At 40.7% G+C, this 23,269-nt stretch overlaps 1 protein-coding gene across 8 annotated transcripts; it reads left to right on the top strand.

Moving 5' to 3' along the window:
• Window positions 1-1,116: 1,116 nt before the first annotated feature.
• AKR1A1 (aldo-keto reductase family 1 member A1) lies at window positions 1,117-22,396 on the top strand. 8 transcript variants are annotated; one of them, XM_068689971.1, is made up of 11 exons: window positions 1,117-1,447; window positions 1,890-1,948; window positions 2,643-2,715; window positions 4,813-4,908; window positions 11,041-11,160; window positions 12,784-12,935; window positions 15,621-15,816; window positions 16,422-16,621; window positions 16,781-16,853; window positions 17,878-17,964; window positions 21,453-22,396. In XM_068689971.1, the coding sequence occupies exons 4-11, from the start codon at window positions 4,819-4,821 to the stop codon at window positions 21,516-21,518; spliced, it is 984 nt and encodes a 327-aa protein (XP_068546072.1). In that variant the 5' UTR covers window positions 1,117-1,447; window positions 1,890-1,948; window positions 2,643-2,715; window positions 4,813-4,818; the 3' UTR covers window positions 21,519-22,396. The 8 variants fall into 8 exon arrangements, with proteins under 8 accessions (XP_068546072.1, XP_068546073.1, XP_068546074.1 ...); XM_068689972.1 differs by having other exon boundaries at window positions 2,643-2,750; XM_068689973.1 differs by having other exon boundaries at window positions 1,859-1,948.
• The last annotated feature ends 873 nt before the right edge of the window (window positions 22,397-23,269 follow it).

Below are 23,269 nucleotides of genomic sequence, written 5' to 3'. Positions count from 1 at the left end.
ATGCACAAGCAGCTGGTGCACAGTAGTTTTAATGAAAACAATTACATATCATTTAAATATACAGGGCACATATTTGGTTTTCATTGCTTTGCTCAAGTGAAGACTGTGTTTCTAGGTCAAAATGTCCTGCATAACCTCTTCCTTCTTACATACCTTTTTATGAAGAAACTTCATTACTATATGCCTGGATAATCACTACTTTTTGATGACAAAACATTTCACTCTTCCTTACCTTTTCCCTTTCACTCTTCATTACATCATTGGAAGCTAAGGTTTAAGTTTTCATATGAGACATTAATATATAAATCAGGCGTTTTCTGTTTCTTTAAGATTGCTGATTTCCAAAGGGATTTTTGACTGGCAAGGGCTCCAAAAAATAAATCAAACCCAGCAGTTTTTCCTTCTCCTTTATTCTTTCCTCTTTGCAATTTTGTATTTCCTGTCATTTTTATTGCCTTGTCTTTTCTGTGCACTCTCTTTCCACGTTCCTGCATTTTGTCAGAACAGGCTGCAGCACAGAAAAATCTGGTCATGTGAATGCCCAAGAGATTAATTAACCTTTGTGCCTGTAAACCTCCTGAGCAGCTGAAATTGGAACAGCAATGAAAGAGTCTGTGGCAGGATGATCTTTCTGGAAATATAAACAGGAGCCTCTTCAAAGCCTTGTCAGATATGTATTTTGCCTAATTGCTGACAATTAAAAAAAAAACAACACTGTATTTATATACTTTATAAATGGCAGAAATGTAGGGCTGGAGTTAAAGACAAAGCTGGCTATAGCTTTCTTTAGGTGTGTTTAAGATGAGATACACGATCCCACCAGCCTTGAGTGTTCGTCTCAGTCATGGGCACAGTTCTGTTACCTCCAAAAGCAGTGCCTGGCTGGGCTCACCCAGGGGTAATCCCTGTGCCAAACTCACTGCTTTAATGGCACTTTAATGGCACTTTAACGGCACTTTTGAATTTATTGTACAGCCTTAGTTTTTATTGTACAGCCAGTGAGGAGGTGCATTCCTGCACACCTGCACCAGCGGAGACCTGGTCTCCTCAGGAGCCACCACCTCTCCACACACCTTTTGACACAAAAGCTAAGACTGGACAAGCCTAACCGCACTTCCTCTTGATTCCTGCTATTTAGGGCTGCGAATAAAGTAGAGAAAACGCCGTCTCCCTTCCCACAGGAACGCAGCTTTCCACGGACAACCCCTGACACGAGCACGGAAGCCCGGGCAGCCGTGAGGCGAGCCCGCCATTTCCTCGCCCGCCCGCCCGCCGCGCCGGCCCCCTCAGCGCTCGGCGGGGCCGTGAGGAACGGCGCCGACCCCGAGCCCTTCCCGCAGGGCACCGGCCACGGGACGGAGCCACCGGAGCCCGCTGCCCGCCTCCGGAAGCGGAAACATCGAGGGACGGAGCCACCGGGGCGAGCAGCAGCGGCTGGCGGCGTGCGGTGAGTGCGGGGCTGCGGGCGGGAGCAGCCGCTGCCCCTGCCCCTGCCCCGGCTTCGATGTGCCCGCACGCGTTAATTTAATGCGTGTTTTAGGAGTGCACGGCTCGTTGCTGAGGGGTGAGGGTGGGCTGTGGCTTGGTGGGCGGGTGTGGTGTGTGTGGGCGCTTCTCTGAGCTCTCATGCATCCTCCCAGCGGGCTGCCAACGCTGCCTGTGCCACCCCGAGCTCTGCTCTTCCCTGGGAGCGTGGCGGTAGCAGGGTGCTTTGGTGTTAACTTTTCTTCTTGCCCTTCCAAAAAGAGCCTTGCTGCTGTTTAATGAGCACACTAACAGCTAGTGGGCACCAGTTCTCTTACACCTTCCTCCCTAAGGGAAGAATCTGAGTGGAAAGTATTGGTGTGTTTTCTTCCAGCGTCCCTCACTCTCGTGTGTTTCCATTCCAGCAAAGTCTGTCGTTCTGCTCGCTGCGACGTTAATATACAACAGGATTATACAAACTAAGGTACTTCTTACCAAACGCTAGTTATCAATTAAATGGCATGTACCTTGTCTTCTGGGCCGAAGTGTCGCGTTAAGGTTATTGTGTAACATGGCTGTGTGAAGCATGCGGCTGGCTGGTGGTGTAGGCCAAGGTGAATGAAAAAGCCCTCATTCTTTAGTTGCACCTCGTGATGTAAGAAGATACCTTTATGTAGGCAACTTAGTCCAGGTAAATTGCACCCACTTGCACGTAGCTGGCAAGAAAATTTCTGTGAAAACCTCAGAAGAGAGTGCTGTTGTCAGGACCATATTCTGGATCATATTCTGTCTTAGCACCCTACCCCAAAATGGATGTACACCCACAGTTCAGTTCACTGAAGTCTGCACCAACGTGCAGACTTAGTGTATCTCAGTGCAAATCCAGAATGATTTATTTAACTGCTGTTTTGTACTGGGAGGTGCAGGACCATTGTAATCCCAGCAAGAAAGACGCTCAGAGTCTGTAGAACATCATCTCGAATGTTATTTATTACAGCTAGCCCTATAAAGAAAGAGAATAGTGTAGGTAATCACGCATCTCTTCATGTGCTATAGACCCTAAGTTGTACAGCATCAAAGAGAGCTCTGTTGCACATGTGGTGTGCTGTGTAGACCCGGCCTGTTAGAAAGGGTTACACCACTTTGGTCACTTGAGCTATTATTGGACTCTCTTACAGGAAAACAACTGTGTTCATCACTTCTACTGCCAAACAGAGAGGATGCTCACATGAGAACTTCCCGCTCTTTTAGATAAAAGCAAGGACATGCAGGTGGCCTAATCACAGGTACCACGTGGGAGCTGCCTGCATGCTCACTGCTCTAGTCAGTTAGTTGTGGAGCTTATCCTGCAGCCATGCAATGTGCACATCCCAGGCCTGAAGGCAAAGCAGTATGTGAAGTGCAGCACAGCACCAGCTCACTCACATTAACTATTTTGGGGACCTCCGGCTCATTGACGTGTAATGGCCTTGGCCAGGAGCACTCCAACTGCTGTGTTAACGTCTCTATGTAAAACAAGTGTGCTGTCTCCTGTAAATCTACAAAAATATGGTGTGAGAAACTGAAAAATATTAACTTTTCTGTGTGAACACATCCATCAGTAGGCACTTATTTATAGGAGGAAAATAACAATGTTGTGAAGAAAGTAGAACTGTTTTGTGACAGTATGCTGCCTGAAGGCTCTACTTTGAAAATGTACATTCCTCCTACATATTCAGCCATTTAACCAACATTGCATGCTTCCACTCTTGTTTGTGTGTGTGTGCTTTTTTCTTTCTTTTTAAAAATAACTCATGAGTTTGGACATAGCTTGGGAAGTAACTTCCTCATCTTTTGCTGAAATCAGCTAGCTGGCTTTGGAGCTCATCCTGAACGTGGTTTGTTTTTAACAGTTTGACCAGGAAGATAGATTGTGAGGATGTTGGGACACACTGTAAAACTTTCCTTTATTTTTTTTTTTCTGGCAAACCTTCCTTTGCTACTGTGAGCAGACTACTGTTTGCAGCAGCTGTAAAGCCGGCAACAGCTAGTGGAAGATCCTGCTGGACCTTTGTTCAGTTGGATTTCACATGGAAAACGCGTGTATATCATAGCATTAATTATAAGACAGAAGCCCAGACTCAAAGTGACAGTCGCATAATATTTCTTGCATTCTTCCTTTAGTAACAGAAGAATGCTGCTATTCTGTGAATTTGTGCAAGATCAGGTGTATTATACCTTCTATGATAGCAATGTTAGTTATTATGTTGTCCGTACCTCTTTTTTGCACTTTTTGCACACGGTTATTTATTATTCTGTATCAGAATGATTTAAAAAATATATATTTAACAGTTTTATGTGACCTGTATTATGAGGTATATTTTGTAAAGTGTCCACTTTCATAAGTTGTCCATTTTGTTATTTCCTTTACCCCCCACTTCAGTGTTGTTTTTTTTTTTTTTTTTTTTTTTTTTTTAAAAAAAAAAGGTGGTCTCATTGGGCAGCATTTGCCCTTTGATGTATAGTAATTAATAAAGAAATATACTAGTTGCAAAGGAAGACAGAAAAGTCCTTAGTTTTCTTCATAGTGTCACACTGAGTTAGCCTCAATAATGAGCTGTAGTTAAACTCTAAGTTTGTGAATATTGGAGTTCAAGGGTGACAAAACACATATCACACAGAGGTAGAACTGATCCTTCAGAGGTAAAGTTCTTTAGAGCATTATTTTCTGTCTTCTGTGTCTCTGGGCTGCCCTTAGAAATGCCTTTGCTGTTCATTCCTAATCAAAAGTCTGTCTGTATCACATCTTCAAACCTCAATGTGCAGCAGCTGTTTTTGATGAAAATGTGTTTATCCCCACCTGCAGCAGTAATTAGAGCATTGGTTCCTAAGCCACCTAGTAGGAAGTTGGTAAAAGAGGAAGAGCTAGTGCAGAAGTCTGAAGGACTTGCTTCTTTCCATTTCATCAATGCTTACAGCTGATTTGAAGGGGCTTAAAAAAAAAAAAGTTTTCACCTGAGCTGCTGTATTAATTGTATGTTATTGGAGGGTGCTTCTTTTTGTACTTCTCAACTGTGCAAAAACTTAAACCTATGCATTGTGAAGGAAAAGAGAATAAGAAGGAAGAGGAAGAAAAAGAGCTCCTTTTCCTAGTATCTTCTATATTTGTAAAGCTATAAATCTGCTTTATACCGCTAAAAGTTGCAAAGACCTTGCTTCAGCTTTATTCCAGTGTAACAACAAAAGTATTGTCATTAACTTTATGGTATTACTTATCTATTTTCGCATTAAAAAGTTTGTTTTTCTTTTTTCTTTTTTTTTCCCCCAATCTATGGAATTGTTGCAGGAACTCTGCTTTTTCTTTTTCAGGCAAAAATGTCTGCAGCATGTGACTTTCTTACACTCTGCACTGGGCAGAAGATGCCCCTCATAGGACTGGGAACCTGGAAAAGTGAACCTGGCCAGGTAAGTAAGGAGCAAGTCATCCTTCCATCTTCTGTGCTCTTGCCTAGTATTTGCATTTTGTAAGCCTTTTCTGAAGATCCTTGATCTAAGACTTGGCTGGATCCACTTGCATGGATTTGGGCTTAGGTCCACAGAAGCGTGACTGAGGCTTAAGACAAAAGCATCAGCAGCCGCAGATCACCTAGGACTCGTTAACCCAGGCCTCAGGCAATGGTGCTCTGGGAGAGGAATCCATAAAGATGCCAATTAGTGAGGTGAAGAGCTCAGACAGTGAAAATGGTGTTATTATTTTGCACATGACTTCCACTGGGTAATCCCCAGGCTGCCAGTCTGACCAGGCATCTTTCTGGTTTGAGTTGATGACTTAGCTGAAAGGATTATTTTGGGAGGCAAGAGCTCTAGTTGTAATAAGTCCTGTTCCTCTGGTTGGCCTGTGTTTAGCAGAGAAACTAAGAACTTGAGTTACCTTTCTTTTAGACTGGAATGTCTAATGTGTCATTGGAGATTCACTCTGATTCTAAATGTTATGCATTGGCAAATGCCAGGCTAGGAAACAATTCTGCATTTTACTACAGACTGTGGGAATATTTGCATACTATGGACTGTGCCTCCTATTGTAATACTTTCCCCCTTGTCTATCTTTTCCTTTCCCTTTTGTTTAGTTAAAAGATAAATTCCTGAGGGCAGAGATTGCCTTTCACAGCAGGTATATGCATTGACCAGCAGGAATATCCTCTTTTTGGTGGAATTCTTAATTGGTGTTCTTGTTTTAATGCCTTTTGGACTTTGTGTATTGCTGCATGTCAGTAAGTGTATATCTTGCTGCTATTCTGGTGTTAGCTTCACGATAGTTATGGGATGAAAGTCAGATGAAATTGTGCTTGTGACTGAGAGGGGAAGTTTAAAAAAAAAACCTCTTAAGATGACCCTGTTCTTTCTTGTCAGATGGAAGAAAAGGTAGGAAATAAACTATGCAAATAAAATGTATTCATTGTTATCTTCTTGTTAGGCTTCCTTGTTGTCAGGACAGTAGATGTGTTGGGAACAGAAGCTATACTAATGTGGGAAGCTAAGCTGGTGTGAGAGCTCAGTCAACCTTGTAACTGAGGACAAGGGTGAATGTTTGGCTCTGTCAGTTGAAACATCATCTGCCTGCTGAATTAGATTTATTAATATGCAGGAACATAATGCATGAATTTCTGCAGACCCAAGGCAGTTTAATGTGCGTTGTACTAAAATGCTTGAAATGAACAAACAAAATATCAATGCATTGTTTATTTTGTGCACTAGCTGTCCTGAGGAAAGTGCAGTTTTATAACCTGGAAACCTATTTCAGATGGATTTTGCCATCATCAGCAGCACTTCCAGCAGCTGAACCCAGCGTGGATCTGTTACTTCAGGTCTAGGTGGGGTCCCACAGAAGTCAATCTTGGCAGAACAATTACTTTCTTTAAAGACAATGTTCCTTGAGTGTTTTGAAGACCTGATCTTGAAAAACAGCCAGCATTACAGAAATTGCTGCTATTCCTATGGAATAAATAAATTCCTATTTATCACTCTTCAAAATTGGTTGCATCTTTTGCATATTTTAATAGAGATTTATCAGATTCAGAGGCATAGTAGCACTTTGGCAGAGCATCCAAATAATTTACCCTTAAAAGGGCATAATGTAGTTCGGGGAGAATAACTGTAATTATGAATTAAAAGCCAGGGGCTGAAGACCTATACAAGTGGAATAATAATTATTGAGCACGTTTAATGTAGCTGCTTCCCAAATACAGGCTATTTATCAAAAGCCCTTCTGTACAAGGGCTACATTAGAAGCAAGAGTAGAAGTGGATTGCTTTTAAATTATTTCAGGTAAATGCTTTGCAAGTTGTAGTTATTGTAGCCAAGCTGTTCTTCAGTCTTGACCTTACTCTGAATAATTTCTTTAGTATTGCCATTATTATTTCTAATCCAAAACAAGCCTTTGACTTGTAGCCAAATCTCAGCAGGCCAGCACAAAGGTGCCATTGCAGCTCTAGTTTCGTGGGAGGTAAGGATAGAGGAAAAAAGAAATACTGAATCCGAACCCACGTTGGAAGGTAATTTAGGATAACGTGATGTTTTCTGCCTTACATGATCAAATGCTAGAAGGTAAATTTGGTTTGCATGTTACCATAGGAACATGATGGAGGGCTATTGAGTGGGAGTGAATACAGTACAGAAGCTCATGAGCTGGTAGCATGAATGGGTTCAAAGACAAAAGTCCATTCAGACAACAGCATCAAGAGTATCAGTAGCATGGGCTTCTAGTGCCGGAGCTGTGATCCTTTAATGCTTTGTTCTCTTCTCTCAAGTGCGTCATGCTTTCAAACTGGAGGATTGATCCCCTTGAGATGAAACATTCAGGAAAGATGGAAAAGGAAATGTGTGCCTCAGAAAACCAATCGGACTGTGTGCCTTGTGTTAGGACTGCATAGGACTCCTATGGAGGAGACTAAGTCATGAAAACTTAGCCAGGATTCTCTGGATTGTCCAACAATGTGAACAAAAATTCACTATTACTGGCCTATATTATGGGAAGAGCTTAAATTAAATGTCTGAAGGATAGGAGGCAAGGCTTCTTGTTTTAGGAACATTAACTGCAAGTTACCGTTTATATGGTGGTCTGAGTTCCTTCCTCTACAGCAAACTATTTTGTGCATTATATAGAAGCTGTGATACAGCAACGTGTGTTCTGGTCATACTGTATTTCCTGAGACTTCACTATAATGGAGAGTAAGGCTTCAGCTGCAATGCTATTTGTTTTGGGGCAAACCATTTCAAAAAAAAGCATGAACTGATGAGACAGCAGCAACAATGATGCAAGTTCTGGTAAAGATGACTTGTGGTGAAAGATGGAAGCCTCTATGTTAACCCAGCAGGCAGCTCAGCACCACACAGCTGTTTGCTCACTCACCCCACCCAGTGGGGTGGGGGAGAAAATCAGGGAGGGAAAAAAGTAAAACTCGGGGATTGAGGTAAAGACATCATTTTCCCTTCCTTTTCTTTCCTGCTAAACTAATAATAATAATTGGTTTTCTGTGTGTATATATATATATACACAATTACTTACCACCAGCTGACTGATGCCCAGACAGTCCCTAAGCAGAAGTTGCCCCAATCCCCAGCCAACCCTCCCCATTTTCACTGTTCCACATGGCACACACGCTATGGGACATCCCCCTGGCCAGCCTGGGCCAGCTGTCCCAGCTGTGTCCCCTTCTAGCTCCTTGGCCCCCCCCCAGCCCCTCGCTGGCAGGGCACTGTGAGAAGCTGGGAAAGCCTTGGCACTGTGCAAGCAGTGCTCTGCAACAACTGAAACATCAGTCTGGTATCAGCATTATTTTTCTCCTAAATTCAAAACACAGCAGCACAGCACGTACCAGCCACTGTGAAGAAAATTAACTTTGTCCCAGCCAAAACCAGGAAGCTGATGACTGAATGTGTAAAAACCCTTTGAAAAGGGTTTTTGAATTTCATGTCTATGAGGAATAGGATGTGGTATCAGGGCCTCGCATCTTGGTTAGACTTCTAAAAAGGCTTTGCACATAAAGGTATCTAAGCATTGGGGTAGACTGCCTGTTACTTATAGAAAAAAGATTTTGACAAATGTGTGTGGGAGCGGTTTAGACTTAATTGGCCTTGCTATGGGGCATGAGAATAGACTGAACGATTTCTGAAGATTCTTTCAGACCTACTTTCTCGAATTATATGATGCTAGGTTAATTATTTAAGTTGTCTAATTCAACTTGACCAATGGAAAATTAACTCAGTAATTGCTCCTTCCACAGCAGCATTGACAGGCCAAACTAAAGAATACATGGAAAATTTGAAGGATCCCTTGGCAGTTGTTACTATATAACACCAAATATTCCAAGGCATTCAAATCTCCAACAGCTTGTGTTGAGTCTTCTCCCCTCACCCCAGAAAATGCATGTACCTGTCTGAACGTAATGTCAAAAATACAACTCTCATTTGAAGCAAAGTACCCTAACAGGCAGATGTAAATATAAAGAGTTTTTTTTTTGCCTCCAAGAAATTCTTATTTGCACATTTTGCTCTTGGTTATTTACATTTTGCATGGAACAGGGGTCTCTCAGTTCAAATTGGAATGTCTTAGGAGGCTGAGAATAGTTTACACAGTAAAAATTTTGCCTGAATCTGAACCTTGTTTAAATGATCAGTCCTGGTTTTTCAGTGCTAGAAATATATGGAAGCACCCTGATAAACAAATACGGATTCTTATTTTATCACTTTGCAGAAATGTGTTTGGAGTGCCTTATCCCTATTTTTCTGCAAGTGGTGCTTACTTCCATTTTGTGGCAATTTTTGTGCATGTTTGGATTAGAAAGAACACCACAAAACTGATAGAGGAAATGGGAGATTAGTTCAGACAAACACCATGCTTGCTTTCCGTTCTTCGGCTATGCTTTAGAAATAAAGGAGAACGTGCTTCTGCTCCTCAACTGCCGCCTTTTTGGAGAGTGGATATTCAGCCTTAAAAACGTTTAATATGTCTCAAGTGATTCCACACTCACTATGACCTTGACTTCATAGCGACCTTCTGAGGAATGTCTTTTGTCAAAGTGAAACGAGGATTGTAAATACCATCCTGCTGTTGAAAGGAAGACCTTATTTCACTGTTGTAATAGAAGTGCTTTGTCATTCTGGCTAAGGGAAACTGGTCTGAGTTCCAGTTTTCCTTTCAAAATGCCAAAGAATGCAGTCAGAATATTCTGTGTCTGCTTTTACTGCAGTTCTTGACAGGAAGAACAAATGAAATTCGGCAGCAGAAGAGACATCTCTTTCACTTTTGATTCCCTCTTTTTCTGTCGCATCTGAAAGCAAGACTGTGCATGTCTTTAATTGGTGTTAATCATTTTGTCAGCTTTCAAATTGAAAATGCTGGTACTTAAGTTGAAAGAAATCAATCACTCTGTGGCCTTTGTTGACATGTTTTAATCTCTTAACAAGAGAGACATAATCTCCAAATAGATTAGGGCTTTATTGCATCAAACCTCAGACAAGGAGTAACTTAATCTCCCGAGGTCTCGTGAGACAAGTCAGTGAAGAGCAATGTATAGAAATCACTGCACAGAGATGTGCTCTGACTGTAGCACTTAAGAGATGGACAAAGACTCTGCCCACTGCCCACTGGAAGTTAAATGAAATGGATTTTACTTGATGCCAAACCACCTAATGGAAGGTGGTGATGCTGAAGTCACTTAAGAATTCTGGAAGAGACACCATTCTGTGTTTCCCTCGTTGGTTTCTAGACTTGCCCCATGTCTAATGTCACCATGTAGCTGTATGTGCTGTGTGTGTGCTTCAGTAGAGTTTTCAAAATCAGAAACAGATGCAAAGTATAGTGCCTTGGTTCCCAGCTGTTCTGGCTTGTTTAACAGTATGGAGTGAGGGATGTTTGCTGTTGGTGGTGCCTTCTTTGTCTGAAATGTGGGAAGCAAAATACGAAATTGTGAGCATCATCAGGAGATCCCCAGCAGGCTGTGGGTTAATAATCACCAGTGGAATGACTTCCTTGTCACTATACCGCTGCTGTTGTGCAATCAGGGAGAATAAGATTTGAAGGAAAAACGTGCCATAAAGTATCCTTATCATAAAAATGTAACATGAACAGTTGAACCAAACATGAACTCTGGCAAGTATGGCATTAGAAGCTTGGCTTTTGTTTTACTGGGGGAGAGGTTGTGTCTTCCAGGCTTGGCTAACATTGATTGATTGGACAGTTCCACTAAATTTGTCTCCCTAAAACATGATTTATTTCTTACAGCTCATCTTATATTTAAGAAAAGCACAACAATTGTAGTTAAAAAGGAATTTCCATTCTGTGTAGTGAGTTCTTGCATACTTGGCCTGTGTGCAGGGTCTGTTTTCATGTTAACCTTAGAGTATCTGCTAGCACTTAGCTCTTTGCTCTTGAAGACCGTGCAACAAAGGACTGTTTTCTACTCTTCTTGGGTATCCTGACCTTATCTAAGTCTGTATTATCTAAGTCTGTACTTTGGCAGTATTCCTCGTTAAGCACGTAGCAATTTTCTCAGTTGTCTCCACTGATTTCATTGTGTAATCTGTTTCTGACTACAGGTGAAAGAAGCAGTGAAATATGCCCTAAGTGTGGGTTATCGCCACGTGGATTGTGCAGCAGCTTACAGCAACGAAGCCGAGATTGGTGAGGCTTTCCAGGAGAGCGTTGGACCCAACAAGGTAAAAACACAAGAACTGCCATGCGAACTGTATCTTGCAGCAGAATTTACAACTGTGACCTGAAAGTGGGCTGTAAATTAACATATGGTTTTCCGTTCTATCTATCCCAGCTGTTTACTATTAATCAGGACCAGGCATGAAAGAGGGCTTTCTCTCCTCTGGAACCATCCTGACTGTCAGGAGGAGAAAAGATTGTCTGGAACACTTGTGTGGAAGCTACAGAAAATGCTTTTTTTTTTTTTTTTTTTTTTTTTTGAATTCCATCTTAAAAATCCCCCAGCCAATACGCCAATATCCCACCACTTTGGGTCTTCAAAAGTTAGAGGTTGCAAGAGTCACTAGTTATAATGGAAAATATATTCTATGACTTATATAAAAATTACTCTAGTTTGCAAGTCTAGAATGGTCTGCAGTGTTGGGTACCCACAACAAAATCAGCAACTGTATATTTTTTTCAGTGATAGATCAGATGTACGAGTGAGTGAATAAATGTATATTATTTTTTTAACAGCGATTGAATTTGAAGGTTTGGTAACTGTGACTATAGGGTTTGCACTGACAGTTCATGGCCTTAATGTAACATAACAGAAAATTCCTGTGGATGACCTCAGGTGTAATCTTAAATTCATCCCCTTGTTCTTGTTGGCCCAAGGGGCCAGAAGAATTATGTGTATGGCCTCTGAGCCCCTGGGAAGAAAGATCACATGTTCCTGCTTTTCTGCTCTCCTCCCCTTTGCTGTAGGGTGATCTCTTTGTTATGTGATTAGCTCCAGAGAGGCTGTTTTCAGCTTGCCCCAGGGATTCTCTCACACTGCTTAGCTACTGGCAACTAATATGGGGAAGCATAGGACTATTTTTATTCAGCTTGTGTTGGCTAACTAACTTAAAACAAGATTTTTTTTAGAACATTTTTCTCTTTGAACACAACAGCTAGTATGCGAAACACAAATAACTGAATGGCTGGAGAAATTAATCATTCCAGCTTGTAGACTTGATTGAAATTTGGTACTGCAGAGGTACAATGAGAATTGCCTTCTGATGCTGTTCTGTGCTTCAGCATGCCAAGTATGATCTCTTTCTGGGTCTTACCCTACCAATGCATGATGCTCAATTCTTAATGCATTCCTCCCAGAACTTAGAAATTCAAGTGCAGAGGTTTGGTGAAGCTTCTTTGGTTTATTTTCCTGCATTCTTTCTATGAGAAACATTCTTAGTTTATAACATGTGATGAGTGTAGTAAGTTAGCTGGTTGTACCTTGACAGAAATTGCAAAAGTAATAATTTAATTGGCCCTATTACACTTAGAAGTGGCTTTAATCCTGGCATTAGAGTTTGGAAAAGTGGTGGGTTTTGGTTTTCGCTTATTATTTTTTTTTATTCCCCAAAGTTTCTAGGGACTTGCTAAGTTTTTGGTGTGCTTTAGGATGGGTCAATGCAAGTGTGTATTTCTCTTGCAGTTCTCCATCCAGCACATTTTTGGAAGGTTTAATTTGTAGGTTCCGTGTGTTAACTTTTTTTTTAAAAAAACTTGAATTTTCTTTGTTTCAAAGCTAGGTGGGGAATTGCAGCAGTTTTATTTCTGAGCTTGGTCCAGTAAATTGTGCTCTTCTTCCTTTCTTAAAGGTTGTTAAAAGGGAGGACCTGTTTGTAACATCAAAGCTCTGGAACACCAAGCACCACCCAGAAGATGTAGAGCCAGCATTAAGGAAAACACTTGGAGATTTGAAACTGGATTACTTGGACCTGTACCTCATGCACTGGCCTCATGCCTTTGAGTAAGTGCTATATGGAAAGGGCACAGAATGCAGAAACCCCGGTTTTACGTCAGTGGCTGGTTCTGTGTCCTGAGGAGCTTCTTTTTGAGCTGTGAATTTCTTTCTGTGTAAACCGCCTGAAAGATATTTTTAAGGGTGATTTATAGACACTTCTCTACATGTAACCTGTACATCCATTTGTATGTGGTGGATACATTCACAGACACAGATGTTCCCATTTAATTCTTCTTTGAATTGGCTCAGAATGTATTTAGATTCGTAGAAGATATGGAAACAGTGGAGGAGACAATTTCTGGTACTATACAGAGATTATAAATAGAAAAGGGATAATTACTGTTATTATTTAGAAGTCATGAGGCTGCAAAAATGGGTATGAAGTCTTAATTTAAAATCCTTAGGTAGCTGCTGATTTTTTTTTTTAATAGTGAAAACAATTTGGTAATTAAATTAGGATCACTAAATGCACGACAGTTTGGCATGGATGCCAAAGTTAGGTAACTGAAAGTAGTCTGGGAGAAAGTAAACAAGCTTTATTGAGTGAGTTTCTCTACTGAGGATTGTCATCGTATAGTAGCTGAAAACTTGTCTTGCTGTGAGGTAAAATCTTTGTCAAGTTCAATATGCATCAGAAGCTTAAAAGAAGTTTAGCCTATTCACCTCAGCACTGGGAAAATGTGCTGTTATTCTTCGTTCTGCCATAGAAGTACTTGGTAATCTTGGAGAAAGATCTTGGAGAAATCCTGTTGTTACTTTGTGCCTTGATAAGTTGTACTTATCTGTAAAATGAAAATCAAGTGCTTCGTAAAAAAGATAACACTTTTCACTAATAGTTATAAGCTGCTGGAGTGGTCAAGCACATACAGTATTGCATCGGTGTCTGTATGAAAAGGAAATGATGATGATCTCATGACACTTCAGTTGCAGTAATTCTAAGGTTTGAGGAAATATGGGAAGAGAGAGTTCTCCAGTTAAATGCTAGATTTATTTATCCTACCTCCCTATCAGAGGCGGAGTTACGTAGTTTATCATAGCTGTGGAAGTTCTCTTTCCTGCTTAAGCAATCAGCAAAAAGAGGAGGAAAAAAAAGTCTCCTGACCAGCTGTTTGCATGGACACTTCACTAAACAGGGGAAAAACCATCAGATTCAGAGGGGCTTCAGCCCATTCTACAAATGAGAACACTTTTTCCCTCCTTGTCATCTGAACTGAATTTTGCAAAGCATACGACGCTGGTATGAAAGTCAGTCAAATTCTGTGTCCCTCAATGTAACAGAATGAGGAAGTGTTTTCAGCTAGGGCCAGTTTGGAGGAAGAACTTCTGTTAAAAATCCCCCCTGTTTTGAAATAGATTTGCTTTTCAGTTGGTTCAGGGTGGGGGGGGAAACACAACATTTAAACATTGCTTTGATAATAACACGGAACACAAACAATGATGTTTAGTTATGATAAATATTATTTAAACTGCTCGTTGTTGTGGAAAACATAGACAAAACTGAAGTTACAATCTCCATGCTTTCTCACTGGAAACAGTTCACTCCTAGTGTTCTATCAGCTCGACTTTAACTGTTCTAGTGCCTGATTACCCACAGTGCCTGCAGTGTTTTGGGAAGCTAATCTGAAGAATGTTATTTAAATAGAAATTAAATTAGATTTCCAGATGAAAATCACAGTGACCCTAAGTCTTGTATATTAAGCGAGGGATTAATTTTCTGCTCTTGACACATGAGGCTGCTTTTCAGAGTTGGGAGCTCACTCATAACATTTTTGAAGTTATTGATAGATCTAGAACCAAAAAAATGTGCACAAGAGCTGTGTCCCCAGCTGCTGTTATCTTGCACAGCATTTACTGCTTAGAGCAATGTCAGCCAGTCTCAGAGAACTGGGTTAGCCATGTCCCGCAGTGGTTACGAAGCAGCACTCTTCCAGTGAGATCGCTGGAACCCCTCCAAGCGTGGACTGCTTGGAGACTGCTTGTAGCCCTTGGGTAGTGTGGTGGTGCCACCTGACATAACCAGGTTCTTCCTCTGTGTGGTTTTGGTTGGTTTCTTTTGTTTGTATTTTATTTTATTTTTAAATGGGTTGGTATGACTAACTGGAAACACACCCAACCTACAAGCAACATGTGCATGTTTAGACTTCTCTGAGAATCTTTGCTTGCACCCAGTGCTGACTCTGCTAGAGAGTGGGAAACCCAGACTACTTTGAATGCAGTGCCTGCCAGATAGCTCTTAAGCTAAGGTCCCATTGGTAAAAGCTCCAAACAGACCATCAGTCCTCCCTCAGAAACAAATTGAAAAACCAAAGCTGCCTTCTGAGTTGCTGTTCTCTAAATCAACTGTTTTGCTAGGATCAAAGTGCTGTTGTTGTATATACAATGGGTGATCAGCTTTAGGTAGTTGCTGTAGGTAAGTAGCATGTTATATGTAGGTATAGCCCTGTAGGCAAGTAAGTTCCAGGCACTATTTAACAAGTTTACATAGGAAAGACTGTGTGTAAAATAATTTCTTGTAGCCTAAGTCTTCATAATAGAATTCAACAGGGAAATTCGCTCAGTTTGTTCTCTAGCTTACAAACTATGCATAAGCTTTTAAGAATACTTCACTAAAATAAACTTTCTTTGAAGAACTGCTGTAATAGAAATCATGTGACATATATACTTACACTTTGCCTTTCTTTGACGCTGTAGACGAGGGGACAATCTCTTCCCAAAGAATCCTGATGGAACAATGCGGTATGATTACACCGATTACAAGGATACCTGGAAGGCTATGGAGAAGCTGGTGGAAAAAGGTCTTGCAAAAGCCATTGGGCTGTCAAACTTCAACAGTCGTCAGATTGATGATATATTAAGTGTAGCTACTGTCAAACCAGCTGTGCTCCAGGTAAGACAAATAAAGGAGAGGAGGAGGAATCCTCTTCCTGTTTGTCCATAGGAGTGAAGAATGTGCAAACCAATGCTACATGTTTAGCACAAGGAGTCTAGCTTCTGCTGTACAGAGAGAAGTATAGCCCTGTCTATGGGAGTGGGTACACAGGATGTCTTTCCGGACAGATGAATTCATTGGGGAATTCTATATCCATGTTTTGCAGCCCCTTACACCTAGTCAATGCTTTTCTGTAATAGAGTTTGTCTTCCCTGAGAAGCACAATTTAGTTTACAAGGGAAAAAAAAGATATCAAGAGGGACTAACTTAAATCCTTCCTATAAAGAGCTTTCTTGCTTGTTGGATGATTTGTTGGACACATGGAGAAAATCCAGCACTCTAAACGTAAGCAAATTGTTTTCTATAATTTTAGCATACCGGCCAGTTTTTCATTCTCCTGGTCATACGCTATAGCTTCATACAGTTTTCCAAAAACTGGAATGACCTCTCTTGACGTGCTTGATTCTGCCTTTTTTGTTATTATGCTTTTGACCTCCTGTTTGTTTAGAGTTTTGTGCTTGATAATTTTTTCTCTGGCCATTCATTGTGGGTCATTTTAATAGGTAGAATGTCATCCGTACCTAGCTCAGAATGAGCTGATAGCTCACTGCCAGAAAAAAGGACTGGTCGTTACTGCCTACAGTCCCCTGGGTTCACCAGATCGCATGTGGAAACATCCAGATGAGCCTGTGCTTCTAGAGGAACCTGGGATCAAAAAACTGGCAGAAAAATACAGCAAGTCACCTGCACAGATCATCCTCAGGTACAGAACAACTGAGGGAGGTGGCATTTGGGACCTGGCCTTAAATAAAGCAAAACACACAAGTTTGAAGGGATTTACTTGGGGTGTGTGTTTTTTCCCCACATCAGTGGGGATTCTTGTGCTGCCAGCACAGAAAGTTTTTCTCTTCCCTTTCAACAGATGGCAAGTGCAGCGTAAAGTGGTTACCATTCCCAAGAGCGTCACTCCTGCTCGCATTCTGCAGAATGTCCAGGTAAGTTTAGATGGAGGACAGGAATTTCAGCAATATCCTTTCACGTGAGTAATATGCCATCCCACTACGACGATCTGAGGTGCTTGGTTCGTGCTTGTTTGCCAATGTATGCATGCACACAGAAAGGAAAGAAAATATTTTTTTGAAAACAAAAGAGTTCCTAGCAACTGTGTGCACATGCATGGCCTTGGTAGCAAAAGGGAAAAAATGTCCTTTATAGGACTTTAAGTGAAAAGGAGTTTAAATGAACAATCTTTACTGAAATTTAATAGAAAATTTATTGAACAAGTGAGTCTTCCAATGATATTTAATGATTCTTATTTATGAATAACAGATTCAGGAAAGAATGATTGCTCTCCTGTTTTGTCTTGTAAGTGAGCCCTGGTAACTATTTCTGCAGCAAACTGCCATCCTAATGATGCTGAAGGATTACTGTGATTTGCACCTGCCCTAAAGTAAAGGCAGTTATCTTCACAAATTATGTGAAAACAGACTTGAAATAATTTTATGAGTCTCTGAATCACCTTTCAGACTTTTTTTTCCCCAGCAGTATCAGTGAAGACTTAGAATTGGCAATTGTGTGAACACCTCAGGCTTTAAGCCTTTGTGTCAGTGTTTCCTGTAAAATGGGTTTAATTGCAACTTCATATTTATAAACAGAAGACAAACTAATGCTGTTGCAAGTCAAGATTTTTACAGATGCCTAACTTCCATTGTTCAGAGTTGTATGGAAATCCCCGCTGAGGCTGGGACTTACCAAAATTGAAGATTACAAAGATTTTTAAAATACTGCAACTAGCAATACGTTTATTTTTATTTGGGTTTCAACACTAGGATCTAGTAATTCTAATATGGCATGCAGATTTTCTTGTTTTTTTAAAACACCTCTTGGAGATGTTGACTTATAAAGGAAATAAAGCCAAAAGGCAGAATTCAACAGAATTAAATAATAAATAATAATAATAATAAAAAAAACCAAACACAACTATGGTTATTAAACCAAGGCTCTTGCTTTTGTTCCTAGGTGTTTGATTTCAGCCTCACAGAGGAGGAGATGAGCCACATTGGAAGCCTGAACAAAAACTGGCGTTACATTGTGCCAATGATTACGGTAAATTTCTCATATTTCTAATAGTTCTGATTGTGTGAATGTGACCACATCTTGGGGTTTCTGTGGTTTTCATTTTCTCTTGCTGTCCCTGTCAGAACTACTTATGAGTAAGAGCACTACAACTTTTCAGGGTGTCTAAGCTGAAAGAATCTTTCAAAAGTTGGATACAGGTAGCTTTTTGAAATCTTTTTTCTTCTGTTGATTCTCATGGGTCCTCATTATGGACCTGCCCATGGGCCTTTAACCAGAGTCCCTCCCTGCATCCAACCTCATCAAACTCCTGCTGATCTGTTCCTCTTGAGTACGAGCAGGCTAAGGTCTGTGCTATTTCTCTCCAGAAGTTCTCCTTGTTCCACCTGTTCCTTTCTGCTTTTTTACCATAAACCTCTAGGTTCACAGAAAACTCAAGGTGCTATTAGCTCTCTGCTTCTGTCAGAAGCCATGTGAGGGAATTTGCCCACTTCATCCACCGCAAGTCCCCTTTCAGCATCTGTTGCAACAGTTTTCCTCCACTGTAAGGAGTTGAATTTAGGTGGTTATTTTTCTTTGCTAATCCCTTAGCTGCAGCATCTTATAGAATCATCAGTTTCCTCTGTCACATGAACCCTTACCTTGTGTGCTATTAGATGCCAGTCTGTTTTCAGAGAAACTCATGCCTCAAAGGTTGTAATTTTAGGATTTTTCTTTCATTTTATTAAAGAACCTAATCTTATTCCTTTCTCCTAATTTGAAGGAAAATAAAAAAGCCTTATGTCTCCTATCGTTCCAGCGTTTCTCATTTCTTATATATCTATTTTCCTGCTTATGTCTGTACAACAGAGAGCTGTTGACATTCCCTGGTGGGTCACTTACCAAAATATTGCAACTGTACTAGAATGCATTTGAAGTGATTTGTCCCTTCTCTATCATGCAGCATAGTGTGTGGTACAGGTCTCTGCAAATTTGGAATTTGCCTCTCCAGCAGTTTGCCTGTAAATTTTTCGTTACCCAGTGCTACTGGTTAAGAATTCTTTGGAGAAAGCATTTCTCCAGGATTTGTTGTTGAGGTTTCTAGACTACTTGAGAGTGGATCAGTGATCTAACAATTTGAAAAGTGAAATTGTGAGCCTGTGTGAACCATTGTTTTGTATCAAGGGGAGGTAGATACTTGTTACAGCCTTCTCTGTTCCCAGTGCTGGGTCTTGTGAAAGCTTCAAGGCCATGCTTTTAACTGTAAGGTTGCTTCAGTGTGTGCGTAAATATAACCCCCTACATCCCTGCCATCAAAATTATCTCTTTGCTTATGCATCAGGAGTCTGTGCTTCAAACAGCCAGTTTGGCTGCTCTTGCATGTGAACGTGGTAGTGACAAGCACACCTGCTGCTGACTGTTTCAAGTGTTTTGCCACTTGTGCTGCAAACAAAGTTGTTTTGGTAGGAAAGCTGCAAAATACACTTAGAATGTAGCCAGGCTTGGGCTATCCAGGGATAATTCATGCGCTTTTGATACACGGGAGATGTGTTCTGATCAATGACTCACAAAGAAATGAAATACAGTTCAAAGCACTAGCCTGTCCAACTAGAAAAAGGTGTGAATGTGATGCAGCTGGGCTTCAAAGATATTGCCATATTGTCAGATAACAAGGCAGGAAGAAGCAAGATGAGGAGAATTAAAATGCGACTGTAGCTGTAATATCTCTGCGGAACCTTTTGTCTCCTGCCCGTCCCTTCTGGGCTTATCAGAAAGAATTTTCATCATCTGTAAATTAAAATTCCTGTCTAACCTTTCATGCCTATCTCCTCTATGAATCTAATTTATAGTGTCTGGATTTCAAAGTGTGATGTGGCAGCACTTCTGTCATAACTGACGAGACAGATTTTCCTTGCTTTACCTTGCTTGTATATAACCAGAAGGTCTTGACAGTTGTGCCACTCTTCTCCACGCTGTTATTTTGCTCAAAGTCCAAGGTGAAGCTATTGCATATAGACGATTTAAGATGCTTTATATTTTTAACAGATCATTATCTGGGTAGAGGCTGGAAATTGTTCAACTGTACCATGTACCAGCCTGAAATTCAAACTTTTGGAAACATAATTGTTTAAAGAATATACTGCAGCAAAACTTGAATGACTAGCAAGCCAGGACAGGACTGATGGTGTTGTACACATGATCTGTTTCTTTTTTTCTTTTCTTTTTTTTTTTTCCAGACCAGCAGTAGCGAACTATCAATGTGTTCACTGCTGATTTGCCCCCCTTCCTCCTTCAGATTCCTAGGGTAGATTGGAAGCAGCTATGTGCAACATTGCTTCTGGCAGCTGCTGTTTTGACATGTTGCTAAAAAGAATGCTTACCTGAAGAACTGTTTTTTGTAGGGAAAATATGCAGGGGAAAGAAACGGTGGTTGTGGTGAGAAATGTGAATTGTGGGAACTTGCAGTTGTTGGCTTTCAGGAAACTATGAGGAAATGTGAAGATACTGTGATAGTTTTGTCCACTGTTTTAAGGATTGCCTTCAGATAACAGCTTAATTTCAGCTTTTATTTTAATCTGACATTAACATCTTAGTTTTCTGCTCTATAGTGCCCCCAAGTGACTGTTTTCACTCTACCCTAGTTCTCATTGTAAACTAGGGGTTCCAGTTGTTGCTTTTAAATGTGTGATTTATTCTGAAAGCTAATAGACTTGCTGGTGGATACTTGGTTTCAAGGTACCTGTGATTCCCTTTGCCCCCATAACAGTTTGAGTGATATCTAACATCACAGTGATACAAAAATCCTAAATGCATAAAAATCAATGATTCGCTTAACATTTGCTTATATTAAGCACTTAATGACTGAGTAAAAGTTTTAGCTGAATGATGCTAGCTTGCCATCAGGGGAGGTTTTTCTTCTTGCTGATGCTGCATCTAAATTTCCTCAAACATTACAGGTTGCAGAGCAAGGTTTTACTCCAGCTCCTAGTAAATTGGGGGCGTTGCAGTGGACTTGATGCATCTAGGAATGCAGTTTATGCATTTGAATGCCTGGAGGTGTTCTTAACTCCTTCATAGCACTCCTTGTTTCAGTGCTGCTGTAAATGCTTCAGTGTATGGCCCTGAACAAATTACTACACTTGATTCATTATATCCATCCGTAAAATTGGCAGCCCAGCAACTCTGTCATGAAAAGATGGGCAAAAGCGCTTACTTCTGCAAAGTGTTTTGAAGTGTGCATGTTGCAACATTTATTCAGTAATGGCTACAAGGCAAAAGGCTTAACTATTCTTAATTCAATTCTTAAAAGCCTAAGTAGCTGGAAGAAAGACTCTTGCTTTAGGCTACAGAAAAAAAAAATCTTTCAAGAAGTACCAAGAGGACTTAGGGTTGGAGGGAACAGCTCTTGATTAAACTCAGGAAGATGCTCCCAGATGTTTGGGATATGAAGATTTACAAGTTGAAACCATGCAAAACTTGAAAAAGAGTACGAATGGGTCTGTATCTTTCTGACATGCATCTGTCTGTTTACTTCACAGGTGAATGGGAAGCCAGTACCAAGAGATGCTGGACACCCCCATTACCCCTTCAATGACCCCTATTAACTACAAAATAAGGTGTTAGAATAACGTGCTCCTCTGCATACTTTTCCACAAAGTAATGAGTGCCATAATTTGTCAAAACTGTAAAACAAACAACAACAACAAAAAGTCCAAATTAATCCTGCCCAGGAAGGAAGGTTTTCTTACAATGTACTGCTTTTAATTGACCTTCCTTCTGGAGGTCCTGTAGCTTCCCTATCAGAGTTTGCAGTCATTGTAATGAATCCACCAGCTTGCCTTGGGAAACATAACGTCTTTTGGCATTAGATAAAGAGTGGGAGATTCTAAATGAAATTCCACACATCGTTATCTGGCTAGGGCAATACTTTGTGTTTTCTGTCTGTTGAACGGTTTTGAAATCTTTATTACCATGATGGGGGGAAAAAAAGGGGAAGGCATGAAAGCATTTTCAGACTAAACAACTACCCAGCTATCACCTTCAATATTTTCATTAATCTTTTATACAGGGAATTAAGTGAAATGTGCTACGGTTGCACTGTGTCTATAAAGCGTTCATTAAAACCCAAGTTATCATCCATGCTGAGTGCTTTTTATCCCCTTTGGAATACTCATGGGACTTAAACTCTCTCCTCTTTATTTTCTTTTTTTTTCTTTTAATTTCTGTTGATTTGAGGAGAATAAATGTGTAACCTGAAGCAGGCCTTCAGGGCAATCATTCCTGTTGCTTGTCACATGGATAGGTTCTAGCTCTGGAATAGCTCTGATTATCCTCTCATAAAAGCCTGAATAACTTTTTAGCAAGTCCTTTAGAAATCCATCCTGGCTTTCCCATAAACTTCTCCAATGTGTCTTTACCAAAGATGTCCGGTTCAAGTTCTGGAACATCACAGATTTTGTTCCTGATTATACAATAAAAGAAACAAACAAACAAACAAAGTGTCAGAGGGCCCCTTCCCTTTTAATGTCTCTTCTTGTTGACTGCTGTGTGGGCTGGCATATGGGAGAGCTGGTCCTGCTTCCCCTCCCGCTGCTGGTAATGCTGGACAAGGAATTTGTGTTTTCTGTGCCTCAACTTTCCTACTGGCCAAGTCTCTGTGTTACTCTGTGGCAGGACTAATTTACAGAGTGCTGATACACTATTGTGCGGGGCTAGAGCTCTGCCACCAGCAATGTTTTATTTTGTTTCAGTCCTTTAATGAATTGTCACACAGTCAGAGTACCAAGAGCATGAAGTCTTAATACATACCGGTGCTCCAACAGCGATACCATCTGTGGCCTTAGCAGCGTTATTTAATACTTTGTTTTGGGTTTCTCTACCTGTAAAATAGGGTGGATGCTCGCCTGCCTTGGTGCAGGCATGGCAGCAAGGAAGGGTTTGTAAAGGGCTCTCAGAGTTAAAACAAAGGGATTCTTTCAGATCTGCTGCCACTCGGAGATGGTCGCAGGCATGACTTCTGTTTTGCTGCTGGACAAAGAAAGCTTAACTGACCGTAAGTGAAATAAAGAGCAATTATTTGTTACATTTCCCATAGCGCTAACAAGCAGAAGAATAATCCTCTGTATTCGGATATCTCAAAAACGAAAGAAGGAGATCGTTTTAGTTTGGATAACCTCTTTTAATCTAGGTCTGTGTTACAACTGTGTATCCATCTCAAGTGTAATGTCTCTGCAAGTGTTTTCTCTCCTGGGCCTTATGCTGTGCAGCCAGATGGAACAAGTTTGTTTATTGCTTGCTGTGATCTTTATGTGAAATGTGAAAAGTTTCTGTGTCTCGTTTCCTAACCCTGCTGGCT

This window comes from Anas acuta, chromosome 8, assembly GCF_963932015.1.
Source record: "Anas acuta chromosome 8, bAnaAcu1.1, whole genome shotgun sequence".
Lineage (NCBI taxonomy): Eukaryota > Metazoa > Chordata > Aves > Anseriformes > Anatidae > Anas > Anas acuta.
The sequence above is the reverse complement of the archived record's forward strand: the minus strand, read 5'-3'. Positions and strand labels throughout refer to the sequence as shown.